This window comes from Typopeltis vanoorti, chromosome 16 (genome assembly GCF_054136105.1).
Source record: "Typopeltis vanoorti isolate ZY-2024b chromosome 16, IOZ_Tvanoo_1.0, whole genome shotgun sequence".
Lineage (NCBI taxonomy): Eukaryota > Metazoa > Arthropoda > Arachnida > Uropygi > Thelyphonidae > Typopeltis > Typopeltis vanoorti.
In genome coordinates, this window is record NC_143564.1 from 59,222,540 (window position 1) to 59,248,897 (window position 26,358).

The following is a 26,358-nucleotide window of genomic DNA, read 5'->3' on the forward strand; positions in this document are numbered from 1 at the left end:
GTTTTACTCCAACAGGGCTCACAACATGAAAATATCTCAGTCAAACTCCTAGCCATCAACTCAAAGGGGGGAAAAATTACAACTTAATTTTGAGCTTGAAAAAGAATATAACATCTGCATTAACAGCCACCACCATGGAATCTGCAATGAATAAACTCCAAACAACTTACAGATAAGATTAAAAACTTCATCCACAAAAAAAGGGGTACCAATACCACAGAATGCTTATCCCAGAAAAGCAACAAGGAATCAACAAGATTACAAACAATGTTCGATGTGATTAAAAACTAACAAAAACAGTGGGAAACAAAACTTCAGTCCATAAACACAATAGTTAGATGCTCTGGAAAATGACCAAAGCTCTGCACACAGAGTGTCAACTTCTCCCACCAATCCTTGGTGAACATGATTTTGTTTATTCAATCTGAGTTCAACCAGAGTTCAACCAACACCCACACAAATCTAGACATCATCAGTAAGGTACACACCTTACTGATGTGTACCTTACTGATGTATGCTAAAATGCAGACTACACAACCCCCACTAAGGTATATGAAATCATCCCCAAACTTAAGAATAAGACAGAACTTTTGTCAGATGAGATTTCTGACAAAATCATCAGATGCACACCTGTCATATAAAGCCATAATGCATACTGTTGTTATTAACGCAACATTAAGATATCGCTACTTCCCAGCATGGTGGAAAGTGTCTGTCAATCTTAATCCCAAAACCAAGAAAAGCAGCACAATTCTTTCAAAATTACTGCCAAATCATTAAAGAATTAAATCTCATCCCTGATGAGCAATCTAGATTCTGGGAGAACCACTCCACTCCACTGAACAACGTTTCAGTCATGGAAAACATCAGTGCAGGATACAACTCGAAGTAGTACACAGGGGTGATCTTCCTGAATGTTGCTCAAGCATTTGATAGAATATGGCAAAATGGGCTTTTGAAACTCCTGCAGGCAAATTCCCACTAGGACAGGTCAAACTTACCAAATCTTATCTCATCAATCATAAACATCAAATGAAGCTACAGAGAATTAGTCATCAATGCAAAATCATAGCAGATGGCTCTAAGGACTCCCCAATTATTCTCTGCTCTTCACAATCTATGTGGCTAACATTCCATGCACAGTTTCCACCACGATGGTCCTACATACAGATGATACTGCAATAATGGTATATACACACTCTCTCTAAGACCAAGATTAGCAACTGAAACACTGCAAAATATAATCTTGATTCAAGAAATGGCAAATTGATGTCAAACATACCAGATCACTACTGTGCTATTTACAAGTATCCCCAGAGGGTGAAATAGTCCCTATTCAATGGCAACCAGTAGCTAAATAATTACAGATACAACTAAATAAAGGACTTTGCTTCATATCTATTCAAAAACAAACAGGACAGCTATACCAGTCACTCAAGTGAAATAGCTGGCTAAGCACAGAACTTAAGCTATTAAGCTATGCCCTATACAAGATGCTGATAAGGAAGGAACACCTAAATATGAATAACTCAAACTATTTTTTATTTAGTGTCTTAAGATCAATAATTTAGTTGAAGGTGCCATCCCCCCATTTTAATAAGTTCATTTTTTGCTGGCTTTTAAGATGGTTATGTAAGCTAGCACTTTACTGATTGCCTTGATTTTTTTAGAGCACTGTTTATGCATACCTTCTGTGCACTAAACATAGAACTTAAGCTACTCCTATAAAAGATGGGGTTTACAGATTAAAATAATACCATGGTAAATTTTTATTCATGGCTAAAAAAAACTTTTAATACTTTCTTTTATCAAATATTAAGTCATATGACTTATTCAAATACTTACTTTTGGATTTTCCCTATTCCACAATGTGTAAATAACTTACACTGCTAACTCTCTCTCTACAATCACACCAAATTATGGAATATGATTTTGTCACTGATATGCAATGTACTTGGATGCTTTAACACATTAATGTCATTCCAATTCTATATCTGGTTGGTATATTTAAACTAACCAATAATAAAAAGCACCTGTGTGTGTGTGTGTGTGTATATACAGGGTGTTCGGGATAAATTTGACAGTTTCGTAAGGAAAAAGAAAATCTTCTTTGTATCTATTAAATTTAATGAATTGACAAAAAAACATTACAGGCAGAGTTAATTACAATACTATCAACAAGATTTACTCAAAATAACCACCATTAGCATCGATCACAGCTTCAATTCTGCTTCGGAACCTCGAACAAGCTGATGCTACAGTCTCCCTGGGAAGGGCCGCAAAAACTGTTTTAATTTTATCCATTAACTGGGCTTTTGTATTACTGGAAGTGCGATTGGTGTCTTTTTCAACTGCGCCCCATACAAAATAATCCATGGGGTTAAGGTCTGGGGAGTTTGGAGGCCAAACATTTGGACTGGTGAAGTCGTAGAAATTTTCAGACAACCATTTTTGACTTTTCCCAGAGGTGTGGCAAGGGGCCGAATCCTGCTGCCATACATACGGCCTACCATTGGCTACCCTTGTTATCCAGGGCTTGACTACAGTTAGCAACTCCACGAACAAAGCCCGAATTCCAATGCCAGGGTTCTTCAACACCTGTTCCTGCAGATTTGCGAGGAATTCTGCTGTACGAACGCAATCAGATCGTCTGCTAGGGATCTTTCTTCTTGCTACATCCTCGTAGTCACCATTGCAAGTCTCTAGTTCATGCCGGATTGTTTTTACTGTATTCAGGGAGCATTGGGCAGCAGTCGTAATATCCTTATTTTGATGGCGGGCACGAATCATCATGATACAAGTTATTCTCTTCCATGATTCAGGTGGGTTCCAGCTATCCATCCTTTCTGACATCTTGTATGTGAATGAAGAAGGGTCCAAACTTTTAAATGAAGAGAAGTGTGTGTTAATACATGTAACTTACGGAAAAATGTAATTAATTATAAATATGTCAAATTTATCCCGAACACCCTGTATATCATTAGCTTAGTAATGGAATGAAAAGGACCTTGTATAGTGTAAAATATCTCTGCCAAAAGCCACCATACTTAACAGCTGCAAGCAAAACACTTTTATCATAGAACTAAATACAGCATATTTATTTTATTTAGTAGCAATTACAGTATTTAATGCAATCAGAGACAACTAGTGTAATTATGAATGACCCTGTACAGTAAAACATCCTTCCCTTACAGTTCCAGATGGAAGCCATACAAAGTACAAGTATATATACTTCACTAAGTGCAGAAAAAAATGAATTTATGTAATAGTTGTGTCGCCGGTATTCTTATCATATAAAACAGCTAAAATCTGAAATACTTTATTAATTATTCAACTAATTTTGCAAAATTCACATGTTTCACGTCATGGAAATTATATATTTGGCTGATATACTTAGACCAATAATAAAAAAAAACAATCACTTACCCTATAACAAAATCATATTTAAATGGTCAATAATAAAACAATTTAAATAACCAATAATAATAATAATAATAAAATTATCACTTACCATACAATGAAATAGTCATCGACATGTCATCACATCTAATATCTAATTCTGAATTCAACATCCTCACACGAGGTTTCAATTTTGTGTTATCACAGAGGTGGATTCCAAAACCAGATATCATAGCCAATGTGGAGAAAGGCCGTCAAAGAGTCCCTAAAGATGTAGCAGATTTTCTCTGCATTCAAAACAGCTTCCATATTTCAAGCAAAAACAAGTAAAAACACAACAAAAATGGACTGAATAGCTCTACAGAATATTAGACAGGATAAGAGCATTGTTGTTCTGAAAGTGGATAAAGGCAATACAACAGTTATTATGAATTCTGCAGAATACAAAGATGAATGATGAAAACACTTATACTAAACTCAACGAGTGATTCTCATAATAAGAAGACCAACAATAAAAATATGATTAAAGACTGAACTGGTCTGAAGACAAAAAAAAAATGCCTCATATCAAGACTCCCCCCCCCCCCCCAGTCCCAATAATTTATGGTGTTCCAAAAGCAGGGCCTGTTACAATCTGAGCTTGCCACTAAGTAAACCTCAATTTCCTCAGTACCATCCTGCCAAAGAATGGTTATAACAGTTCACTGGTCAAGAAAATTCTATATCAACCTCCTAGACAGTCAGACGAACACAAAATTTCAGAGGAACAGCGATTCTCTCTTATATACAGTTAGTCACACATAAGATATCAAAGCTACTGTGACAGTACAAAGGGTGACTCTTATCCGCTCAGCAAGATCTCTAATCTCCTAAACCCTTCAAAACCTCCCTATCTGCCACTTCAAAAACCTGGTACCTACAAGATCAATTGTCTGCAGATTGTGCTACTGGGCAGACACAAATACAGGTCAAGAAAGACATGCAAGTATGAACACATAATGATGTGGAAAATAAAAAAAATACAAATCAAGACTGGCAACAAATTGAAATGCTCCACATAGATTATAGATTTTTCTCAAGAGCATTCAAGGAGTCAGCTGAAATGATAAAACATCCACAACAGTGCAATAACAAACAAGGGGTGATATTACATTAGGTCTGGTATTCTCTCATTAAACACTAAACACATGTAGTTGTCAGTAGTTCACAAAAGACCACAAACCTGCAAATGTCTTCACAGCACATGTGTGCTCTCCACTGATATTCCTGTTTTCATATATTTCACAGTGAACATTACCTGTATGCTGATTTTTATTTAGTTTATTTACAAAAACAGGATTTATGTAATGCAAATTTTCAAAAGGGATTTTTTTTTTTAATATCTACTAAATTGAAATTGGCATGCCGCATATATTTAACACTTTGTAAAAATATGCCTGCCAGATGCCAAAGTGACATATTATATGGTCAACAAGTGTCAACTTTAGGAGTAACTAGTACTACAAAGTTAAATTAATATGGTAATGATGCAAACAGTCAACTACTAACAGAAGCATGTGATTACATAATCATGAGACTCAATTAAGTTCCAAGCAGTTCATTCAAACAAGGAACTATATTTCACAAAATTAGTCAACAATAAAATTATTACAAAAGGCATCAAAATTGTTTTTATTAAGAAAGTTTTTTTCCTTCTGAATTACTTCAATCTTGGTATCACTTCTGGGTCTGGTTCCCACTGACAAAAACTTAATAAAGGTCTAAACTGGTCTGGGGAATGGCCCTTCCCATAATTCATAGCATTATGCATGTTAGTAAGGATATGTGCTTTGCATTATGGGATACTAGGGCAATTGATGTGAAGTCATTATCCTCTATATACAAGTAGTCTAGTTGTGAAGTTACTTCATGCACAAACTTTGTTTGCTTACACTTGGATAAAAGGATGAAACCAAGAAACTTGGCACCTTTAATTCGTACTGGAATAAACTATATGATATTTTACCGTGGATACATAGTAATCTTATCATGGAAAACAACCAGAAAAGTTTGCAAATATCATTAGACATTCCCATTAGTACTTGTTAATTTTCCTCCGACCAGTAGGTCGGAGGGGGTAGCAATGCTGCTTTACTAAGGAATAATTATAGAACAAGATGGTTTCCCGGTTGTCATCCTTTTCCAATAATATTCTATGTCTGCAAATGTGCACTCAAGAAACCATTTTTGCCTGTTTTGCAGGACAAAAAAACACTTTTTCAATCAAAAGCATTGATAAAAGATTTTTCATGTCACTGATAGCATTAAAGATTCTCTTCAGTAAATTAAAACAAAAGTACACTCATCCAAATGTTATATATACTTGATGAGGAACCAGCAAAATTTTTTAATGATTGTATTTATTTTATAACCATTCAAATATAATCATATTCCCAAAGAATAAATGAAATATACTTCTGCTTACCTTTGCTTTGACAGTGTTCACTAAAATCTGAGCAGCACAAGTAACATCTGGGTAGGGGTCACTTGACAATACCATTAAAGATTTCCAAATATTTGTGAACACACTTGCATAACCTAAAGATAAGCCTGGACTCAGGGAGATACTACTTAATGAAGTACTGGAACTGACTCGCCTCATTCGATCTACAGTAAGCATGCCAGCTCCATCACCCTGTCCTGATGGTTCTGAAAAGCCTGAAGAAAATCCAGATTATTTATTTTGTTATTTATTTATAACATTCCATATATAATATGACCAAATTAATATGGAAATATTTATTATCATTTGTAGCATGAAAATTCTACAAATGGCACAAAGCAATAGAGAAGAAGGCCAATTTCAAATTTCATGTATTTCAAAAATACAGAAAACTTGAATTATAACAATTAGAAGGGCCTCTAGTTAACTAAGCTAGGAATGAAAGATAACAAAGTAATATTAAATTAATACTACTATGCCATTTCATTCCCTAAAAGAATAGAAGGTACTATTTTAATTGTGACATTAATGGAAATTGGCAGGCCTCCACAAGATCTCCACTTCTCACTATCATCAAGACTGAGGTATTCCAGCAGCACTACAGTATTTCCTAATCCTAAGTATTTATATTTATTCATTCATGTATATTCCATATTTGTTTTTAAGGTGCAGAATTAATGAACTGAATTTCTTCAAACGGAAAAACCTATATGCTGCAAACAAAGAATGACTAACTCTGAAACTGTCTGGAGAAGCTAGAAAAGTTTATCTTGTCAATAAACAGAATCAAACCTATACTTACCTTGTTTTTCGTCTTAAAGGAAAAGTTTCAGTGATATTCAGCTACTAAGCAAATTTTATAAATGAATCATATTCTATAAATTATGACTGTACGGAATGTTAACACAACACGTAACTGCACGACCAGCAATAATTAATTTTCAAAATTTTCACTAATTTAAATTGGCAGTGAAATAGTATTCCAAATAAATTCACAGAACTGCTAAAACGTACGCAATAATAATGGTGCATATGTGAAAATGGTTGTCAGTTCAATGTTAGCAAATGTAAACACATGCACTTTAGTGTAATGAGATATTCAATGTCATATTATATTGGTTGGATTATGGCTAGAAGAGACTGTTCAGGATAGGGATCTTGGAGTTTTAGTAGACAGGAAGTTAAAGTTCAAGATTGCAAACAACAGAGGATAACTGCAATGCTGAAATGAACCTTAACAGATAAGGGATAAGGAAGTAATTTTGTTTCTATATAAGGCATTGATACGACCTCACTTGAACTGTTATGTGAGGGTCTGGTTTTGTGATTTCAGTGGTGATGCTAATATAGTGGAGAGAGAGAGAGCGCACAGAAGAGTATTAAAGATAATATCAGGATTGTGAAATACAGATTACGAAGACCGTTTGCGAGTTTGAACCCCTTATCTGTTAAGGTTCATTTCAGCATTACAGTTATCCTCTGAGTTGTGTTGAAATGAGGAACATTGAAATGAGGAACATTTCATGCATGTGTGTAAGAGAGGGATGGCAACAGTGACTGCCTCAATGCTGCAATCTTTCATGAAAAGTTAATAAGAAATTATCTAAGAATACAGTTTATAATGATTTGCCATTTGTACTTTGAGACTTGATCAAGTATTATCAATTCGATGTGCCAATCATCCATATTCAAAGTTCTAGATGCAGTTTTTCTTCAAGATGATTTGGGGGTACCTGCTGTATATACCAACAGTATATAAGAGTGAATCAAAAAGCAAGTTTCAATTGGATACAATGTTAAAAATACATACATTAAACCATGTTAGGAATATATGTCTTCTGGTATTTTTCCACAAAAAATATCACACACCATAAACTAAATTTTATTTTCTCATCATTAGATTTCATTATAGTGTCGGAGGGCATTTCAGTTAAAGATGTAACTATTCTGCTTCCGGTTGGTGACAGTGTTCACGTGGTACTCACTTGAAATGTGACTCTAAGTTTATGAACGTTCCATTCAGAAAAGGTTACATGCTGAACTACAAAGCAGGAAATTATGACCAACTGATGAGTATACTGGGTTCAGTGGAATGGGATCGGTTGCTGGATGGAAAGAATATCAACAGTGCATGGGAAGCATTTAAAATATACTTAAATGATACGATATCAGAATGTGTCCCGAGAGTTCGAAGAATAAATAGGGTAGGAGTCAAATGGATGTGTAATCTTATTAAGCAGGAGATTTGTAAGAAAAGATTATGTGGAAGAAATACAGTATGCATAATGATGATATGAGTTGCAGTAATTATAATCAGCAGGCCAGAAGAGTCATAACTGTCGGACAGAAAGCAAAGTCTGAGTATGAAAAGAAACTGGCCCTGGGTGCTAAAGGCAATCCACAAGAATTCTCTCGATATGCTGCCAGTAAAAAAAAAAAAAAAGAATGAATATGAAAGAATAACTCTTCTAAATCCAGATGGTGTGAGGGTTATAGATGCAGAAGAGGCTGTTCAGCTAACAAGTGCCAATTTTGTAAAAAGCTATCGACTTGGCATATGCAACATTAAGCTCACTGTTACCTCTTCACTGGTTGAGGACAAGGCATTAGAGCTGTTGTATAAGAATTCAGCAATAGGGACTGATGGGATATCGGCACATGTGATAAAAGAGTGTTTAGCTGAACTGGCTATTCCTTTGCCAGGTTGTTTAATATGAGTCTCAGAACAGGGAAGATTCTGCAGTAATGGAAGGAACGTATGGTAATTCCAATACACAAGGGTAGTGCAAAGACCGATGTATCCAAATATCAAATAATTAGTATCTCAGGAGTGGTGGTAAGGATTTTGGAAAAACTGGTTAGGGCTTGCATTCAGAAATGAGTTGACAGTGAATCTCTACTTTGCAATGAACATGGGTTTACTAAGGGAAGGTCATGTTTTAACAACTTGCTCACATTCTATAACAATGTCATAACTCAACTAGAAAAGCAGAATAGATACACTGTAATACTTTTGGATTCTGCTCAAGGCTTTTGACAGAATACAGCATGGTAGACTGTTGCATAAATTGGAGAAAATGGGTTTGGGTTATAGAATATTAGCATGGATAAAAGGATGGCTGACTGACAGATATCAAAAAGTGGTATGCGGGGGAAGTGAGTCGGCAAGATTTAAGGTAACAAGTGGTAAATATCACAAGCATCAGTGCTTGGTTCACTGTTATTCAATCTGTACATTATTGATGTTGGAAAGGATTTGACAAGCGACATACACCTATTTGCTGATGATGCAAAGATAGGTAGGGTAATCAGGAATGCTGCTGATATGCAATACTTGCAGAATAATTTGTATAGGCTGGAAATATGGGGAGGGGAAAATGGGTGCCAGTTCAATGTCAGTAAATGTAAAGTCATTGACTTCGGCATGAGTAGATATCCAATGTCGTATTATATTGGTGGAATTATGCTAGAAGAAGCTGACGAGGCTAGGAATCTTGGAGCTTTAGTAGACAGGAAGTTGAAGTTCAAGGGTCATATAGCAAAAGTTGCAGATACAACTCAGAGAATAATGACAATGCTGAAACGAACTTTGACATGTAAAGATAAAGTCATTTTGCCTCTTTACAAGGCCTTGATAAGACCTCACTTAGACTATTGTGGGCAGGTCTGGTCTCCTGGTTTCCATTGTGATTCTGATAAATTGGAAAGAGTACAAAGGAGTGTTAAAAATAATATCAGGATTGTGGAATACTGATTATGATGAGAGACTGAGAATTTGTAGGCTGCAGACACTGGCAAACAGGAAAAAGAGGGGTGATATGATTGAGAGTTCCAAATTTCTGAAAGGTTCATACAGGATTTCGATTGATGGAATTTTTCAATTTGTGGGGAAAGGACAAAAGGGCATCATTGGAAGTTGAGAAGGCCACTTACAAGGGCATGAGGGCTAGATTTTTCTCTCAGAGAATGGTGCATGATTAGAATGGGTTGCCATTGGATGTTGTGAGTGAATGAATTCAAGAATAAGTATGATAGGTGGTGTGTGTGTGTAGTATGTGGCTTCCATCGATGAGTCTCTCTTAATAATAATTACATGACTAAACTAAAAAAAACTAGAAAACAAGCAATAAGTGGAAAGTGCACATTTGTTATTACATTGGCTGCTCGTTCGTGGGTTGCTGCATACTATTGGTAGATACAAGTGTGTTTGGATATATTAATGAAAACTGAACTTGATGTAAAATTATCCCTTGTTTTTTGTTGCACTGTAGAGGATGTTTCATCATTTCAGCTGATTCTTTGAACACTCTTGAGGAAAAAAAATACAATCTACTTGAAGCATTTTTTTTGAGGCCATGCTACTCAATGTTTTTGTTTCAGTTGCATGTGCTACTAGACCTGATTTGTCTCTTTTGTTCTCAACGTCTTTGAAATGTTTAGATCAACATACCTCTCTAAATCTGCTGATTTAGAGGGGTACATTGGCTTTAATAACCAGGTGTCTTGTAGACACCTGGTTATTAAAGCCAATGCCCCCCCCCCCCCCCCAAATAAAAACACTCCATGAATAGGCTAACTAACAAGGGAGACAGTGAGAGGAGAGCCCATTACTAGTCTTTCCTTCTGTTCAAAATATTCTTGGAATTGGAAAAATGCTATTGATGCAGTATTTAAAGAGATCCACTGTGTTCTGATGGGAAAAGGTCTTTTGGTAGTTATTATTATTAAGAGAGACTTCCAGGGAGTCGGAAACTCATCAAGAGAGGACATAATATTCGCACTAGCTGTTATAAACATTCTTGAATTCATTCACACTACTTGCACAGATAACATCCAACGGCAATCCATTTCAAACATACACCACTATATGAGAGAAAAATCTAGCTCTCAATCCCTTGTTAACAGCATTCATTCTAAACTTCCATGGAAACCCTTGAACCTTTCCCAACCCTCAATAAAATGAAAAATTCCATCTACTGAAATTCTGTATAACCCCTTTCAGAAGTTTATAAGTCTACAAATTCTCAATCTTTCTTCATAATCAGTATTCTTCCACAATCCTGATATCATCTTCAGCACTCTCTCCACTGTATCAGAATCACCACATAAACCAGGAGACCAGAGACCCACCCACACACACACACACAATAGTCCAAGTGAGGTCTTATCAAGGGCTTTTAAAGAAGCAAAATGATTTTTTTATCTTTACATGTCAAGGTTTGTTTCAGCATTGTCATTATTCTCTGAGTTGTATCTGCAACTTTTGCTATGACCCTTGAACTTCAACTTCCAGTCTACTAAAACTCCAAGATCCCTAGCATCATCAATTTCTTCAAGCATAATCCCACCAATATAATATGACATTAGATGTCTAATGTCATATTAGATCACACTAAAGCACATGACTTTACATTTAATAACATCGAAATAACAGCCATTTTCACATGCCAAATTCCAGCCTATTCAAATCATTCTGTAAATACTGCATATCATCAACAGCAATCCTGATTTCCCTACCTATCTTTGCATCATCTGCAAATAACTGTGTGTCACATGTCAAATCCTTCCCAATGGTATTGATGTACCTTAAATCTTGCAGATTTACACCTCCCATATACTTTTGGATATCTGTAAGTCAGTCATCCTCTTATCCATGCCAATGTTCCAATCCCATATTCTCCATTTATGCAACAGTATTCCATGCTGTATTCTATCAAAATCATTGGCAAAATCCAAGAGTATCATGGTGTATCCATTTCCCTCATCTTACTCAATGACAACATTATTATAGAATGTGAACAAGTTGATAAAACATGACCTTTCCTTAGTAAACCCATGCTGTTCATTGCAAAATAGAGATTCTCTGTCAACCCAATTCTGAATGTGAGCCTTAATCAACTTTTCCAAAATCTTCACCACCACTCCTGAGATGCTGATATTTCAATAGTTGGATACTTCGGTCTTTTTAATACCCTTGTGCAGTGAGATTAACATACATTCTTTTCACTCCTGTCTAACCTTCCCTGTTCTGAGACTCAAATTATATAGCCTGTCAAGGGAATAGCCAGTTTAGTTGAACAATTGCAGAATTCCTATTCAGTTTGAACTAGTACTTTCTCCTCGTCTACAAGTTTCCTCATATGGTGAAGAGGTAGCAGCAAGTTTAATGTTGCATATACCAGGTTGATAGCTTTTATCAAAATGACTGCTCATTAGTTGCACAATCACTTCTGCATCAGTAAACCCGTATACCATCTGAATTCAGTAGAGTTATTCTTTTCACATTCATTCTTTCTTTTACTTGTAGTGTAACGATAGAATTATTTTAAGGTTGTCTTTAACTTGCAGAGCCAGTTTCTTTTCATACTCAGAGTACAACCCTTGTGACTCTTCTGACCTGCTACTGCTTATAATTACTGCAACTCGCATCATCATTATGTACTATATTCGTTCCACATCTTTTCTTATGAATCTCTTACTTAATTATATTACTCATACATTTCACTCCTATTCTATTTATTTTTTGAACTCTAGGGGCACATTCTGATATTGCATCAGTTAAGTATTTTTTAAACACTTTCCATGCACTGTCGATATCCTTCCCATCCAATAACTATACCATGGCACAGAACCCAGTATACCCCTCAGGTGATCATAATTTATTGCTTTGTAGTTCAGCATGTAACTTTTCTGAATGGAACAGTCATAGTTAGTAACTTCTGAAGTTAGTACCAGTTGATCACTATCACCAACCGGAGGCAAAATAGTTACTTTAACTGAAATCCCCAGACACTATAATCAGATCTAACACTCTTTGACCTCAATTTCTTTCTATCACATGCTGCTTGAGGAAGTGGTCTTGCAACAGCTCAGTAAATTCAGTTTCATTCTTCTCATGCGATTTCACAGCTACCCGATCAATGTTCAGATAATTAAAGCCCCCATCTCATTATGATTACTCTTTTTGCACCTATCATATTTATTTGTTGACGTATTTCTTTGTCACTAGCAATCGATCCACCAGGTCTACAGGTCTGTTTTATTAGGTAGTTTTTGTTCTCGGAATGTTTGTGATCATATGTACTACGTCTAGGCCTGCAAGTATATCAGTAGGAACCATTGGGATATCTTTGATGTTTTCTATGAAGTGTATGCGTTTTTACATAACAGGATGTTTGCTAGGTGTAAGAGCTTAATAGGTCTGCTATATATTTCGATAGCAAAGAAGTTTGGGAGTATCTTGTGTCAACAATAGATGTCAAAATGGCAAGCAAGTCTTGTTTGTACAGCTTAGCAACTCCACATATTCTAGGAACCAGAAGGTATCTAGATTCAAGATTTTACCCTCCCCCAGCATAGTTCAGCATCTTTTTTATTATCACGATCTGTGGGAATGTGATCCAACTTTTCATAGGTGTTTGTATCGTATAGAAGCAAATTAATTTTTTCTATGTATTCTACAGTTAAGCTGCCTTTGATGGCTTTCAGTACTATGATGTTTTTGTCTTTCTTAACATTATTTAAAGCCTTTGTTGTACTCTTGTAATATTATTAGTAGAAAGTTTTGCTTGTGCAAGTATAGAGGCTGTAGCACCTCAGAATTCTTTGAAGGCTTTGTTTCTACACTTGTCATAATATCTAATTTTGGATTCTTACTGGGAGAGAGATCACAAAACTGAAACCTCAGGAAAGAATGTTCATTGGAGATTGAGATAATGTTCTTGAGGCCTTGACTATTTGTTTGAGTGGTAATCAGTAATTGTGGATATTTTTTGTTTTTAATTAGGTTTGATAATTTCAACTTTTCCTTCTTCGCTTACTGTGCCAATATGCTTGAATTTCTCACAGAAAGTCTACATAAACTGTTACAAATATCCACAGGAAGAGAAGATAATTCTGTGTGAAATATAGGTGACTTACTGTCAATTTACAAAAGCTCTCACCTTGTGCAATGTATGCATGATTTAAGTAATGCCACTTCTGGTTGGAAAATTCTTAAAGCAAGCTTTGTGGTAAATTGCCAGCATAATCTTAAAAAATTAGGAATAACCTATTAAGGAAAAGTTTTTGTTTTATTCATAGTTTTTCTAATTTATTCACTTTTAAAAGCAGTGTCTTGCCCTGAGTTAGAACACTGTCACATAGGCTTCTGCAGAGAAAGGATGCTAGGAATGTTTTCTCGTATTTTTTCCAAAAAAAATAAACATCATATATTTTACATCAAGTTTGGTCTTTATTAATTCATTATGACATACTTATGTCTATTAGTACTATACAGCAACCCACAAACGAGCAGCCAGCATAATAGCAAATGCATGCTTTCCATTGTTATTCATGTTCGAATATTTTCACTAGAGGTATTAACTGTTATTGTTTTAGTTTATTCATGTAATCATCCTGATGAAGTAAAACAAAAGAAATTTCACAAAACTAGTTGAGAAAATAAATTTAGTTTCTTATTCTATGTGATATTTGGTTAAAAAAAAAAAAATACTGGGAATACAGAAAACATATTCTTAATATGTCCTTTCTGCACGGTAAAACCTACAAAACGATATACTAAATCAACCTGGTTTAATGCCTTGCCAGCCTCATTGTCTTCAGTGGTTAATGTACCACTCTCCAACTTACAGGTTCATCATCATCTTCCTTATACCCTCTTTTACCTTGCAGTGTCGAGGGTCCATTGATCATCGGACCTCACTCCGTTTACAGGATAACCATTTACAGGATAAGGTGGTCAGCCTTATGCTCCACTGTATCCTATGGCCTGTAGTGTTGAGTTCTCAAGGACAGTTTGCCTGCCTTGCGGGATGAAAAACCCCAGAATAAACTGGGGAAAAAACCCTGCTGTCCACGCCCAAGACTGGCTAACTTGGCTATGGCTGAGGAAGATCTTTCAGCTCCTCATGTCACCGACGGGAATCGAACCTAGGACACTCCTTCCCCAGGCACATGGTTGCAAAGCGCATAGCCACTAGGCTTACCGCAGGTTGCCTATTCAAATTCACCTTGCATTGTGCATGAATGTTTGCTATTTTCTTTAAGTGAAAAATGAATTTCATCATCCATTATAAGATTACAGCCCACTGTAGGCCTGAAGTGGTTTGAAAAATTCAATGTTTGGTCTCTAGTGTAGGATTCCAGACTATGTTAAAAAAAAAATAATAATAATAATAAATACACACACACACACACTAGGTGTATGCCCTCTGGTGCCTACAGCATCCCCCCCCCTGAGTTCCGGACTGGTAGGCTGGTTCTCCTTGAATTCTGATCACTCGAATTTTGAAGACTCGAAAGGTGGTGGGGGTTCTTACTATTCACTGAGTTACCGGTGGCCAACATAAAATAACCTAAGTGCATACTTATAATCAGTGGTGAGCTATGGAAATTTTAACAAAGGGCTCGCATACGTATTTCACACCAAAATTTTTATTAATACAGCTTGTGTACAAATTCCAATCAGAAAGTATGAGAGGACAATCAACCTCTAAAGGCTATCTTTTTAAACAAATATTTCATGATCTAAACATGAAATATTTGCACACAATCAACTGCGTTAATTTATCATACATAAGAAAAACATTTTTTAACTATCAAAATATAATATGAATGAAATTAATAATCTTTTATAAAACATTTGATTGGTTACTGATTTTACCATACTTTGGCTACCAGAAGGGAGAAGGGTAATGATACCGCATGCGCTTATTTTATTTTCCGCACTTGGGTGTATTCGTTATAGAGGAGTTGAAACAACAATTCCAAATAGACTAATTTTTGTTAGGTTACCATATGAGTTTATTGCTTAATATGTTTAAAAAAATAATTTTTTTTTTTGAAAAAATAAAAAAGTAAACAAGAGGAATAAGGGACTCGCAAATTTCAGAAAAATTAAAGGGCTCGTGCGAGCCCCTTATAGCTCACCACTGCTTATAATCAAATTTTATTTAAATTTTTTATATTGTGTGGAGGCATCATCATTTCCTGATATACACCTTTGAGGAGTATACAGCATACTACAATACTATACAATCAAATTCATAGCATCAATTTTTTTTTTAAAACAAATCCCAAGAAAGTTGAAAACTTACTGAACATGAGTAATAGGGAGATCAGATAACTGGAAATTCCACTCTAGAGACCAAACATAATATTTTGAGGAGGATGGTTATTTTCATACCTAGTGACGAAATATTAATATCTACCTATCAACTATTTATTCTTGAAAATTCATGTTATTTGTCAGGTCTGCAGTACCTGTCAGTTTCCACGTGTCTTCTAAGATCATGCTAACTATATTCTAGATCTTGATACTACATCATGATATCAAACATTTGTTTGCTAACTTTCCCAACAGATTTAACCAACCATATCACCCTGGATTAGTTCTACTCACATATTCTTGCCAGTTTCTCTTTAATCATATATTCATTATTAATATGATCCTACCACTGATGACAGTGAAGAATTATCAACATGTTAGCACAAGAAAAGTATATTTAATTGCCAGATATTTCAATTTGATAAAGTATCATCATGGCTTGACAGGAAGCAGTTTTTTTTAGAAGAGAGAATACAATACAATCATTTCATTCAAAATTAGAACGATCTGCGTGATGTCATATCGCTAATCACAATATAATTTCACTGAAGAAAGGTAAACATAAGAGTGCAAAAATAAATTATGTCATACAAAAAACTTAATTTATAAAATCATACTATACATATTATTAGACAGATGTAGCTGCTAGAAAGTTTTAATTAAAAATAAATAAATATATATATATATATATATATATAAATTTTTTTTTTAAAAATTAATGTGTTATTCGGATCAAACTTTCTCATATTTTTGAAAAGTTAGGACGTTGAAGTGAGTCTGCAGCACTCTCTTTGAGTAGGTGTTTGAATTTATACCAACATCTGTGTAGAAGGTGAATTTTGACCAGAGAATGTTGTGGTTTGTCTCTATTCTGTATTGCGCCAATCCAGACTTATCGGATTTGTTATGAAGAATATAAGACTGATATTCTTGTATTCTTTTTTCTATAGAGCATCCGATTTGTCCAAAGTAAGAAAGATGGCAGTCACATGGAACTTGGTATACACCAGGAAGAGACATAGTTGAGTGTCCATTTTTAGATGATGGGAAATAGGTGGATATTTTATTAATAGGAATATAAATAGCATTTACATCATATTTCTTCAGAATTCTTGAAATTGGTTCTGAAATTCCGGAGATATATGGGATTGGAACTCGACATATTGATTCTTTTTTTGTTTTGGTTTGGCTTGTAGGATTCGAACAGATGTTGTGTAGTCCTTTCGAAGAAGCCATTTAATGTCATGTATTTTGATAATAGAAAGTTCTTTCTATAAATGATGGGGAGTTGAACAATTAGTTCTAGCTCATCGAATTAAACATTTTGTGATTCCTGTCTTTTGAGGAGGATGATGATAAGCAGATTGTTTGAGAATGTAACGTCCAATAAAAGTGGGTTTTCTGTAAACAGATGTTAAATTACCTGATGTGAGCAGATGAGGAGGATTTCTGAAAAGGATAATTTGTTGTCTTTTTCAATTTCCATGGTGAACTTGATACGAGGGTGTAAAGTATTGATTTTTGCTAAAAAGGAAGGTAAGAAATCTTTGTTGTGAGGCCACACTCCAAAAATGTCATCTATATATCTAACCCAACATGAAGGTTGAGGGTATATAGATGAAAAAATGTCTTCTAAATGCTCCAAATAAAAGTTGGCTAGAGCATGAGAAAGTGGACTTCCCATGGCATATTTCTTATATCGGATATTTCTTATGTCAAAACAAATTCTACAACCAAGTAGAAGGAAGTTTGACATAAGAAATATCCGAAGTGAAATAAGAAATTCTACAACCAAGTAGAAGGAAGTTTGACATAAGAAATATCCGAAGTGCATTACAAATCTGAATAATTTTATGATATCTTGTGGGAAGATGTCAGTAAGTAATTGTAAAGTCTCTTTGAGAGGTACATTTGTAAATAGAGATTCCACATCTAAGCTCATCATAAGATCAGTAGGTTGTAAGGAGACATTCTTTAATTTGTTTAAGAAATCAGAAGAGTTTTTCGAAAAAGAGCAAGATTTGCCTAAATGTGATTTCGATAAGTTCGCAAAATATTTGGCTATGCGGTAAGTAGGTGAATCAATACACCCTACAATAGGACGGAGAGGAATGTCAGTCTTGTGGATTTTTGGTAGACCATAAAACCTAGGAGGCCTCACAAAATGAGTTTTTAACCTTCCTATGACGTCTGCATCTAAACTTATAACTCCATCTAGAAGGGGAATTTAATTTCTTCAGTTGCTGTTAGTGGGGCATGATCCAGTTCTTGGTATGTTGAGCGATCTCATAGTAAAAGAGAAATTTTTATTTTGTAATTTGAAGAATCCATAATTACTGTCGCTTTTCCCTTGTCTGCTTTAGTGATAACAAGGTGACTGTTGCTTCTTAGGCAATATAGAGCTTTCTTTTCAGACAGAGATATGATAGATGGAGGAAACTTGGCTTTAAGTAGGGTGGATGCAACTTCTAGGTGGAGAGTATTAGCCTTTTCACTGGAGAGGTGAAATAAGTTCCATTTGATGTTTAAAAGGAATTATAAATATGGAATCTTTTTAGAGACTATAGAAAATTCATGTCCTTTTGAAAGAATAAGTGTTTCACTATCCGTTTCTGGACATGATAACCCAATTATCTGGAACTTGGAAAGGCTTGATTTGTCTAGCAACAAGGACATCGAATTTACAGTTTAGATGCCGATTTTGTTTATTAAATGAACATTGCAGAGAGCGTTTAGCCACATTAGGAACAATGTAGGAAAGTTGTGGGTGTAAGTTTGCGAAGATAAAAGTTCGGAGACAGCAACCTGACGAATGTTAATAGCAAGATCATGTTTAGCTGCTCTGAGTTGATTGTGGACTAAAGACAAGCTGGTGCTCCTTTAGATATTATGAGCTCCAGGCAATTTAATGGTTTCTTTTATCTTAGCTAAGTTTGGAATGATATGATTATCATGGCATTTTTTTAGAAAAATAATCCTCGCTTGTAGCTTACCTTGTAGTACAGATAGTTTACCGGTCTGTTTGGTAAAGCTTCCCCCTAACATGTTGATAACTAAGAATTATCAACACGTAGCACAAGAAAAGTATATTTAATATATTGCCAGATATTTCAGTTTGAAAATAAACTATCAGTGGCTTGACAGTAAACAGTTTTCTACAAGATAGAATACAAATATTTATTCTAGTTATTAATTAATGAATTAATTTATTATTAATTTATTAATTAAAAACCTTACATTAATTAATATTAACGTAAGGTTTTTAATAAATTGTTAAATGACATTTAAGCATAATTAAATATTTTAAATTATAATTTAAACAGCAGAAATTTTAAACACATTTCCACTAAATTCATTCCAAAATAGCTTAAAGATCTAAGGTTAAATGATACAGAAGTCAAAGTAAAATAAAAAGAAAACCTACCAATCACAGGGGAACCAGATAACTTAAGTCGATCTCGAGATGCTGCTTTTTTCATCTCAAATCCAATGCTTGCTAATTCTGAAAATAAACAACTTGGTTTTGAATTATGTGAAAACATAACATATTGCAAAATATACACCCAAATATCTATAAATGCTGAAGATGAAAAAAAAAAAAAAAATCAATACAAATAAGAGAAACATATTGGAAATATAAACATGCACTCCTCCTCCTTGCAATTCTTCCTATGAATTGAATCCTGTAATAAAAAAGCATAAAATATTCCATTTGAGATAAGGCACTGTTCTATGAAAATATCCATCTTTTTACTTTAAATACAAAGTTAAAAAAAAAAAGAAAAATTATGTTAGCTCTGCAATTTTGTGGTGTCAAGGTACCAGTATTCCAAGAAAGGAAAGTGAGATGTTTGTAAATCTTTTTAGCTTTGAAAACTTATTAGAATTCTCCAAATCATACAGTTCTTATTACTAATGAGTATCTTTGAAAACTTATTAGAATTCTCCAAATCATACAATTCTTATTACTAATGAGTAATAAGAACTGATTGATTTTGTACTATGAACCGTACATTACTAACACCCAGTGATTAATCTCGTAAATAAGGAAGTCACCAATAAGCATGGAGAAAAACACTATAATAAAAAGCATAAAAGGCTTCAGAAAAACATTTGAAGGGAAAAAAAAAAGATTTTTTGCAATGCTTACTTGAAAATTCCTCATCTTATTTCAGCAGAGCAATGTTATAACAAGAAATGGTATTTCTGAATAACAGCCAATATAAAGATGGTGTTCTTAAAGAATTAATGCCTCAGTGGAAACCAAGAATATGGATAAAGTGAATGAGCATTTTCTCTACAGGAGGGATGGCATACCTTAGAGTGGAGAAAAAAAAAGGAAATTAACATTCATAAAGAAAGGCTTAGGTGTTGTTCATTATCCATAATAAAGCTTAACAGTATAACACCAAGAGAAAAAATATATATATACATTTATTAAACTCACGAATATTTCACTGATTTTCTACCCAGCATCATCAGAGCACAATGAAAGTGACAGGTACACAGCACTAAACCACCAAGTTTAGTGCTGTGCGCCACCAAGTAACTGATGCCTCAAGTCCTTACATAGTGTCCTCCATGGGTCAGATAACTACAAAGTTAATTCAGAGAAGCCCAGCTATTAGATATTAAAGACAGTCTCCCAGATCTTAGGTAAATTAATGCAACCATACTTGTTGAGCTTGGGAGAGTGCTTCATAGCTGATGTTGATTCTAAGAATAGCCTTTCAGACCTGTAATAAAAGATGTTTTTCTTCATCTGATCCTATATGGAGTATCCAGACCATGGTCTGCCAATTTCAACTTGCCATACAGATGATCTCGGGTGAAAGTTTTATGTTCTTGAAGACATATGTTAATTGATCCACCAGTCTGTCCAAAATAGATTAACTTGCAGGCACAAGGAACTTTATACTCCCAGACATTCAAAAAGATGTAATTGATCTTTAGGAGAACATATAAAAGTAGCTAGTTGAATGAAAGGTTTGAAAGTGGTATTGAGATCATATGCACAAAGAACTTGACTATTTTTTCTGATGTATCCTTAACATTATCAGTGTAGGAGGGATGGGAGGTGCATGTAATATTTGATTTATTTTATATGGGCTGTAGTCATTGTCCAAAAAGGTGTTAAGAAGGTCCCAAGAGTCAATTTCAAAGGCTGTGTCATTTGAACAAATAACCTTGGGTTGGTGAGTAAGAGTTAAAAGGAAGCAATTTCACTATTGACTGTGTATAGACTATTGTTACTTTCTTTTTCTATGGTGAAGTTTATTTTAGGATGTTTTTTTTTTAGCCGGCCTGGTTGGCCGAGTGGTTAGCGTATCTGCTCTTTAGCCAAAAGGTTGCAGGTTCGAATCCCGCCATGGGCATGGATGTTTGTGAAAATACTAGTGGTGATGGTCGGCGGTAGATGGTGTTGGTGTAGATGATGAAGGTAGTTACGGTTACTGGAGTGGTGGAGACGGAGAGTTGTAAAGTACCCTCCCTTGATGAGTCTTTGGACTCCTTGGAGGTGTTACATAATAATAATAATAATAATAATAATGTTGGCTGTTAAGATGTACCAAAAATATATCTAGTATGTCTGGATCATGAGGCCAAACAGCAAACACAGTGCAACTAAACTGTTGATTGTGTGGCTGTGTTGAGAACTTTGCTTTCAAAATGCTCTAAACAGAAATTTGCTGAGTGGGGATGAAGCTTCTCTGGATCCTTTCTAATATATCCTCATCACCATGACAACCAAAGGATCAAATCTGTGCATACTAAGACCTGATCAAGACCTTATACAAATATGTTGATGATGTCTTTGCTGTCTGAGGTCATTCTGAACAAGAACTACACCTGTTTCTAGATAAAAAAAAAAAAAAAAAAACGTCTTCATCCTCGCATCAAATTCATGCTAGAAAAAGAATCTTCACAGGGTATCTCCTTTATAGATTTACACATCCAAAGAAAATAAGATGGTTCCAACTCCACTTCTGTCTATCGCAAGCCAACATTGAGAGGGAGCTACATTCACAATTCTTATGCTCATCATCCATCTCAAAAATTTGGCATCATTAGTAACCAGAGCACACAGATTCTGCTCCACTGAAGAATCTCTAAACCAAGAATTGGAAATAATCAAAAATACAGCCATACTAAATGGATACAATCCTAAAACAACTCAAAATAAAAAAATCATCAGTCACTTCCCCACACATCAACCTAGACAAGAACAAGACCATAGGATTCCTATACTTTATATCAAAGGCATCTCCAAACATCCTTCAAAAATTATGAACAAATACAGACTTGCTGCTACCTACAAACCAATCAACCAAATCTATAACTTATAACCTTCTCCTAAAGACAAACTCTCACCTCTGATAATACCTGGTGTGTATACGAGGTTCCATGTTCCTGAAAATTGTCTCACTATGGACAGACATGTAGATCTTTTCATAAAAGCATTTCGGAACATCAAGACCACATCCATCTTATCAAACCACAGAAATTTGCCCTCACACAACATGGAGTTTAAAACCCAAACAATAAGATCCATTGGAAAAAGACCAAACTTCTACATAGATCTTTATATAAGCATGAACGTTTATATAAAGAAAGTGCTGAAGCCCTATGTCACAGACCAAATCCAAACTGCAATGACATTCTTACAATACCAAAAGTATGAGAAATTGTCATACAAAATTGTATAAAATAACGTTTATATATGTTATCTTATTTTAATGTAATCTATTTTTTTCTCCAGCTATATTTTAAATTAATTCTATAACACGCTACTGCACGCATATCGTGATTCCATTGTAATCATGCGCTCTAACTTTATGTTATTCCTAGTATTGTTTGAATTAACTGTACTGACAATGTCCTATGACACTTAGGATGAAATGTTTACTTATTAAAACTTATTACTGTGGTTATGTGCGTTTATTTAGTCATGAATACTTTATAGGTTTCATTGTAATAATGACTATGTAACTGTTGATAGTGATGTTTTCTCTCTGGTGAAGGACACTAGAGTGTACTGAGCATTTGAAAATGATAACCATTTAGTCTTGAGCAGGATAAAATTGAATTTCATACTGAAAAGAATAACATGTAAGAAAGATTTAAAGCCAATAAAAGTTGAGCAGTTATCAGATGTGAACTGTAGACTAAAACACAAACATTATTCAAAAAAAAAAAAAAAATGAAACAGTTTGAGAACAGGAAAAAAACCTTGGAGATTCTATGGTAAGCTCTGAAGAAAACATTGATTGATTCAGCCAGAGAGGCATGTGGTGAGGTTGTCTGCAAGGATAGAAAAATCAGAACTCCATGGTGGACACATGAAGTTAAAGAGGCATTGAAGGAAAAGAAGAATGCATATCAAAAGTTCCTGGCAAATAAGTCAGCTTGTGCTCTTAGAGAATACAGAGACAAATGTAAGAAAGCTAAACACTGTGTAAAACTAGCTAAACAAAAGTCATGGGACCACTTTGGTAGGGACATAGAAAATAAACATCAAGAAGGTGGCAAGATATTCTGGAGGTTATTGAAGAAGGTCAGAAATGGAGGAAAGAATGCTGTTAAAGGAATTAGAGATGATAAAGGTGACATGAAAACTGAAATCCTTGATGTATACAGTAATTACTTCGAAAAATTGCTAAATGAAAAAAGCAGTGACAGCACTGTGATAAAAAACCCTGACCACGCATGCAATCAGAAATACATATCCATACTTCAAGTAGAAAAAAACATCAAAAGCCTGAAATGTGGAGAAGGCACCTGCAGTAGATGATATTTGACCAGAAATGCTCGAGTATGGAGGCATAAAAGTGTTGCAATGGCTGCATTGCATAGTTCAGAAGACCTGGACAGAGAGACGAATTCCAGATGATTGGAGAAGAGCTCTCATAGTACCAATATATGAAAAGGGAAACAAAACTTATTGTGAGAATTACAGAGGTATTTCTCTATTGAGTGTTCCTGGTAAGATTTATGCAAGTATACTTGAGAAACAGTTGAGAAGGATTGTGGGAAGCTTGGTGAAGAACAAGCTGGATTCAGGACAAACAGAGCTGTCAGGATCAGATTTTCACTTTATGACAAATAGTTGAGAAATCGTAGGAATATAACAAAGATCTGTTTTTTTTTTTTGTAGATAAGTTTTGTAGATATGGAAAACACATATGATCAGGTGCCAAGAGAGAAGTTATTCAAAACACTACATTTGTATGGTGTCAGTGGGGCATTATATCAAGCAATACTTAGTCTTTATTTGAGTTGTAAATCAACAGTTAGAATTGAAGGAAGTACAAGAAGATGGTTTAATGTTAAATCTGGTATCAGACAAGACTCGTTATCTATATGGATCACATTATGAAGGAAAGTGGTATTAAACCTGATATCAAAATTGGAGATGTTAATGTCAGCTCTTTGCTTTATGCATACGATGTTATATTTCTAAATAAATCTGCTACAAGTTTGCTAGATTTCCGGACTAAATTGAATAACTGTTGTAATAGATATGATATGAAGGTCAGCAATAACAAGACAAAGACAATGAAAATAGGCAGAATTGTTGAAAATGTCAACTGTGTTTGAATGGAGATCCTATAGAACAAGTAAAACATTTCAGCTTTTTAGGCATGATTTTTAGTGAAGATGGAATTAAATATGGAAATAGACAAAGAATCAACAAAGCTGGTATGGTAGGAAGTCAACTGAATAAATTTATATGGAATAAGAGAGAGATTAGTCAAAACATTAAATTATTAGTTGTATACAAGACACTTTTCAAACCAATTTTAACTATGGATCTGAGAGCTGGGTTAGAAATAAAACACTTGACCAAAAACTAGAGACTGCAGATATGAGTCCTGAGGAAGATTAGTGGTGTGAACAGATGCCATCAATGGCAATATCATATTAAAAATGAGGATATTAGGAAAGAACTTGACATTAGAATTCTGCCTTAGAAGACAGAAATATACGATTGATTTGGAGGATAACTGTAGACAGGAAGTTAGTAATGATATAAATTTTTCATGTAGTACTGTCATAACCTGTACACCCCTTGATGGTATATGTCAGGAATTTGATGATGACTTTTATATGTCACCTGACCTCTCTTGTTACTTGAAACATACATCTACTTCTCATATATTATACTTCTTATACCACTTCTCAAATTATATATATAACAGGAGGAAATGGTATGGAGAAAACTGTTGCAAAGGACAGTGGTATATAGAATGAAAGAAGAGGATGAGAAGGTGGTTTATTAAGTTTGGAGCTGAACCGTACATGGGTGTTGACCAGCAGTTGCTCATGTTAGCACATGAATATAGGGAAGTGGAAGAATTGTGGTGAGAGTTTGGTGGAGCAGCATTGTCTATGGAAATACAACAGAAACATAATAAAAAGGAAAGACGGTGGTATCTATGGAAAAGCAAATTATTATTATCATTATATAACACCTCCAGGGAGTTCAAAGACTCATCGAGGGAGGGTACGTACTCTACAACTCTCTGTCTCCACCACTCCACCAGCAGTAACTACCTTCATCATCTACACCAACACCAGCTACTGCCGACCACCACCACTAGTATTTTCACAAACAAACGTCCATGGCAGGATTCAAACCCACAGCCGTTTGGCTGAAGAGCAGATACCACTAGGCCAACCAGGGCATATTAAAATGGAGATTAGGAGAGGTGGGGGAGGGCATCATATATATTAAGCAAATAACTCCTGTTAGGATAGAATCAAGCATTAAGAAGGAAGTCTGGTATCCCATTCCAGATGCAAGAACAGTACTGTAAGATGGGGTTGGCTTTGTATTTATGAAAAATTACAAGCAGAGCAGAAGAGAGAATGTTAAAAATGAAAAAGAATACCGGGCTTTTTTGGAGGCAGAAGAGGCTAAGGGCATGAAGTGTTTATACCAAGAATGGCTAGACTTGGAAGTCACCCAAAAAAGAGAAAAACATGTTTCATTGGTGAGCAGAATGTTATCAAAAGTGGAGAGAGTAAAGCATGGTCTTTCTTCCAGGAAATATCACAGAATTGTGTTTTGGTAGCATTAAAATTTACTAAATTGTCTTCACCCCCAAGAATGGCTAAAAGGTGGTGTTTAAGCCTTCAATCACAATAGATCTATGAAGATTAAGTCATCAGAATACTACAAGATTTTATGAATGACTAAGAGGAATGGAGCATGCTGTAATCAGCAAAGCTACGAATAGAATTGTCAAATTCATTGATATATATATATATACAGGGTGTTCGGGATAAATTTGACATATTTATAATTAATTATATTTTTCCGTAAGTTACATGTATTAACACACACTTCTCTTCATTTAAAAGTTTG

The 26,358-nt window shown here is 34.9% G+C and overlaps 1 protein-coding gene across 2 annotated transcripts in view; it reads right to left on the reverse strand.

The window, feature by feature from the left end:
- The window catches only part of raptor (regulatory associated protein of MTOR complex 1), a 512,095-nt gene that overhangs the window by 172,053 nt on the left and 313,684 nt on the right, over positions 1–26,358 (reverse strand). For both annotated transcript variants that reach the window (XM_090406523.1, XM_090406522.1), the window contains exons 17-18: positions 19,414–19,491; positions 5,864–6,096 (exon numbers count right to left, since the gene is read on the reverse strand). In XM_090406523.1, the coding sequence (XP_090262649.1) occupies positions 5,864–6,096; positions 19,414–19,491 (311 nt within the window). The remainder of the gene's footprint in view (positions 1–5,863; positions 6,097–19,413; positions 19,492–26,358) is intronic.